This window comes from Rattus norvegicus, chromosome 10, assembly GCF_036323735.1.
Source record: "Rattus norvegicus strain BN/NHsdMcwi chromosome 10, GRCr8, whole genome shotgun sequence".
Classification (NCBI taxonomy): Eukaryota; Metazoa; Chordata; class Mammalia; order Rodentia; family Muridae; genus Rattus; species Rattus norvegicus.
The window spans coordinates 101,237,501-101,241,598 of record NC_086028.1 but is presented as its reverse complement, the minus strand read 5'-3'; the positions used below and the strand labels follow the sequence as shown (position 1 = coordinate 101,241,598).

General features: G+C 52.9%; 2 protein-coding genes across 4 annotated transcripts in view; one reads left to right on the top strand and one right to left on the bottom strand.

Moving 5' to 3' along the window:
* The first annotated feature begins 932 nt into the window (after window positions 1-932).
* Window positions 933-3,047, top strand: Nt5c (5', 3'-nucleotidase, cytosolic). Of its 2 annotated transcripts, NM_001271189.1 has the most exons (5): window positions 1,092-1,289; window positions 2,073-2,173; window positions 2,247-2,307; window positions 2,490-2,604; window positions 2,714-3,047. In NM_001271189.1, exons 1-5 carry the CDS (start codon window positions 1,110-1,112, stop codon window positions 2,857-2,859), a joined length of 603 nt encoding a protein of 200 aa, NP_001258118.1. In that variant the 5' UTR covers window positions 1,092-1,109; the 3' UTR covers window positions 2,860-3,047. The 2 variants fall into 2 exon arrangements, with proteins under 2 accessions (XP_038940922.1, NP_001258118.1); XM_039084994.2 differs by lacking the exon at window positions 2,247-2,307 and having other exon boundaries at window positions 933-1,289; window positions 2,490-3,047.
* Window positions 3,001-4,098, bottom strand: part of Armc7 (armadillo repeat containing 7) — a 16,543-nt gene continuing 15,445 nt past the window's right edge. The window contains exon 4 of one of the 2 annotated variants that reach the window (XM_006247711.5): window positions 3,001-4,098. This exon is cut by the window's right edge and continues 753 nt beyond it. The gene's annotated coding sequence lies outside the window, so the exon portion shown is untranslated. The other variant, NM_001127522.1, reaches the window with a different exon arrangement.

Genomic DNA, 4,098 nt, shown 5'->3' with positions numbered 1-4,098 from the left:
TGAATGCATGTATGGGGTTTGCAAAATACTTTTATATAAATTACAGAAGAGGCAGGAGAGAAACCTGCAGATAAGCAAACCTTTTATGTGAAAATTGGCTTGGCTTAGTGAAAATTCAGTCCCAAAGTAAGAACTTACCAGGATTTATTGTTTTACCAGTTTTGTTTGCTTTCTTGTGTTTTTTAAAATTTGTTTAAGTTGGGGGCGGGGGTCTTCACTCTGTAGCTCTGGCTGTCTTGGAACTCAGAGGTCTGCCTGCCTCTGCCTCTGCCTCCTGCGTGCTGGCTTTTCATTGAGGTGTCTGCTCTATCTTGCCATACTTCTGCCATGGTTTAGAAGTCATGTCATACAATGTGTAGCGGCGCCCACCTTTAAACCCCAGCACGTGGAAGGCAGAAGCAGGCAAATCTCTGGGAGTTTGAAGCCAGCCTGGTTCACATAGTTTCAGGACAGCCAGGGCTGTGTTGGAGAAACCGAGTCAGAAAAAAAGTCATTACATGAGGAAGACTAGCCACCAAGAGGGTTCACTCAAATCTGCATTTATAGGTTGATGTGATATCGCCATGGACTCTGAAATCTACAAGAACAGGTGTGGGGTGTGTGTGAACGGTTAACGTTTTCTAGAAGGACATAGAAGCTTTCGATTCTACAGGAGACCTGGGTTCCACGGAAAAAGTAATGGGCTCAGATTGAAAACAACTCTACTGTTTCAAACCAACTCTGGCTTATGAGTTCTGTCTCTTGAGAGCACAGCTCATGATCACAGTTGGCTTTAAGGGGTCCCTTCTCATCCTGTGAACTGGGACACTCATGATCTTGTCAGCTTCCAGCATGGACAAGCATGGGAGAGGCAGAGTGTGCATGCAGCGTGCGGAGCGGGTCCCCCATTGCAAAGTATTTCGGATCTTGGAGGTTATGGGAGAGGGATTCTGATGCTGCACAGGAGCTGTAGTCCCTCAAGGGACGCAATGTCTTCCTGGGTACCTAGTTGGTCACTCATGCAAATGATCAGAGTCGGGCCCGCCCACACCCTTGTCCCGGAAGCTTGTTTCCGGGTCTGGCATCCTCGGTGCTTGCTGCGGTGCTCCGCGGAGACCCCGGGCGTGGCAATGGCGGTGAAGCGGCCGGTGCGCGTGCTGGTGGACATGGACGGCGTGCTAGCTGACTTCGAGTCCGGCCTTCTGCAGGGTTTCCGCCGTCGCTTCCCCGGGGAACCGCATGTGCCGCTGGAACAGCGCCGGGGCTTCCTCGCCAGCGAGCAGTACGGAGCCCTGCGGCCGGACCTGGCGGTAGGAGACCCGACGGGGAACCTCTAGTTTTGAGCTCTCTTCGAGGCAGCTAAGCTGTGCGAATTCACAGTTCACCCCCGAACCAGAAAGCTTGACAGGGTACTCACACAACGCGCGCGTACGAACACGTACGAACACACACACGCACACACACACACACGCACGCGCACACACACACACACACACACACACACGGCTTGAAAGGGTACACACACACACACACACAGACAGGGTAAGCACACGAGCGCGGGCGCGCGCGCGGACAGACACAGGAACTGAGATCTGCAGAATCAGTTAAGCTGTGTGAATTCACAGTTCACCCCGAACCTGAAAGCTTGAAAGGGTACTCACACAACGCGCGCGTACGAACACGTACGAACACACACACGCACGCACACACACACACACACGCACGCGCACACACACACACTCACACACACGGCTTGAAAGGGTACACACACACACATACACACAGACAGGGTAAGCACACGAGCGCGGGCGCGCGCGCGGACAGACACAGGAACTGAGATCTGCAGAATCAGTTAAGCTGTGTGAATTCACAGTTCACCCCGAACCTGAAAGCTTGAAAGGGTACACACACGCCCCTCGCCCCCCGCCACACACACACACACACACACACACACACACACACTGGTACACATGCGCGCGCGCATACACCCAAACACACAGGAACCTAGATCTGCAGAATCTTTTGTGGGTCCTCTCTCTGGGGCTCCCCCTGCTGGAAGGCAGGAGCGGGACCAAGACCGATCTCTCTCTCAGGAAAAAGTGGCCAGTGTCTATGAAGCTCCGGGCTTTTTCCTAAACTTGGAGCCCATCCCTGGAGCCTTGGACGCTTTGCGAGAGATGAACGCCATGCAAGAGTAAGGAGGGTGAGGAGGGGGTGGCGGGAAGACGGCCAGTGCCCCAGGCCTAACTGCACCCCCTTCTCCGCAGCACCGATGTCTTCATCTGCACCACCCCACTGCGGAAGTACGACCACTGTGTGGGCGAGAAGGTGCTGGCGCCTGCGCAGATTTGGCTTTCCAATTTTGATTTAAAAAATACGCTTCAGAAACTGGGGGCTGGGTGAAAGGGGTTCCGTGCTTTTGAGGGCTTATCCCACTTAGCCCCCATGCCTTACTGATCTTGCATTTGGGGATCTACTAACCTTTTTTTTTATTTTTTCGATCTATACAGTACCGTTGGGTGGAGCAGAACCTGGGGCCACAGTTTGTGGAGCGGATTATCCTGACTAGGGACAAGACAGTGGTCATGGGAGACCTGCTCATTGATGACAAAGACAACATTCAAGGTTGGGTCTATTAACCTTGACCATCTCCAGGCGCCTGGCCTGCTGGGATTAAGGAGAGGAGTAAAAATAACCAGATTACAGACCGCACGTTCTGTCTTTACTGCCCCAGGCCTAGAGGAGACCCCAAGCTGGGAGCACATCTTGTTCACCTGCTGCCACAATCAGCACCTGGCCCTGCCCCCCACTAGGAGACGGCTGCTTTCCTGGAGTGATGACTGGAGGGGCATCATAGAGAGCAAGCGAGCCAGCCTGTGAAGGACGGGGAGGTGGGTCAGCAGGACCCTGCCTGGACAGGTGACTTTAATCAGGGAGCCACGGTAACTGCCACTTGAACAAACTGCCTTCCGGCCCCACCCATGAAATCTACACCCAGAAGGAACAAGGCTAGCACATAAATACAGTGAGAAAATCAGGTTTTTAATAAAAATAAAAACCAAACACAAGGCTTTGGTTCTTTGAAGATCCTTTTCCTAGGACAGGAGAGGGCTAGTGCCCAGGGGAGAGACAGCCACACTGGTAGTTCCCTCCCTTATGTCATCTAGTGACTGTAAGGACAACTCCCCCCCCCCAATCTCCTCCCTCTGGCTTTTCCTTGCCCATCTGAGGGAGACTATGCTGAGTGACCAGGGCCTCCATTTTTCCTAAACCCCAACTTCTTGTCAGGCCTACTCTTTTCACTTTTCCCCCTAGTTTCAATTTTTTCCTCTCAGTGGCAGAGGAGGGCAGGATCACCAGTTATAGGATTTGCTGTCCTTTAGACAGTATTGGGACCTTTGTGACAGGAACTCACTAGGTAGGCTAGACTCAGACTCATCGCTGTCCTCCCGCTTCTGTCTCTCAAGTGATCAGATTATAGGTTGGTTGAGCCACTGTGGTCCTCTGATATCTAGTATGGAGGTGTCTTTTCTGAAGGTCTGCATCCAAGTCCTAAGGGTTGACAGCACCTACTGGAGGCTCATGGCATCTGAGAGAATGGTAGGAAGCACGTTGGGATAGCCCACGAAGGGTTCATGTCCAGGGCTCCCACCCAAGTGTCAGAAGATCTGACCCACAGGCAAAGGGGGCCAGAACAACTCTTGAAGGGACAGGGATGCTACACTTAGCAGCTGGTAGGTACATGAGAGGTCACAGCCTGGTAAGAGGAGCTGAAGTCACTGTCTTGCTGTCTCCACCCCAGGATCCTCTGTGGGGCCTCTCCAGAGAGACAAGGCGAGAACTGTGCACTCCTTTACTCTGCTCTCAACACTGCGGGGCCTCGCTCCTAGTGCCCAATGGCCATTTAGTTAGCCATCGTTAGCTGTGACACCCAAGGGGAGAAACTCCATCTCTGCATTGCTCACATGGTGTCTAGCAGAGAGCAGGGTTGTGTGGACGGTTGTTTCGGGTCTGCAGAGTTATCCACGTCTACCGTGACCAGATACTCAGCCTCAACACTGGAGGAGTTAAGCTCACAGCACTTTCCCCAGCCAACAGGGCGGCTGCATCTCTAGCCAT

What these genes read in the sequence shown, in the direction of transcription:
- Nt5c (NM_001271189.1), top strand. Translation starts at nt 1,110, where the DNA reads ATGGCGGTGAAGCGGCCGGTGCGCGTGCTGGTGGACATGGACGGCGTG. An exon ending in GAGATGAACGCCATGCAAGA is followed by an intron (nt 2,174 to 2,246) that starts GTAAGGAGGGTG and finishes CCTTCTCCGCAG; the next exon opens with CACCGATGTCTTCATCTGCA. An exon ending in TGACAAAGACAACATTCAAG is followed by an intron (nt 2,605 to 2,713) that starts GTTGGGTCTATT and finishes TTACTGCCCCAG; the next exon opens with GCCTAGAGGAGACCCCAAGC.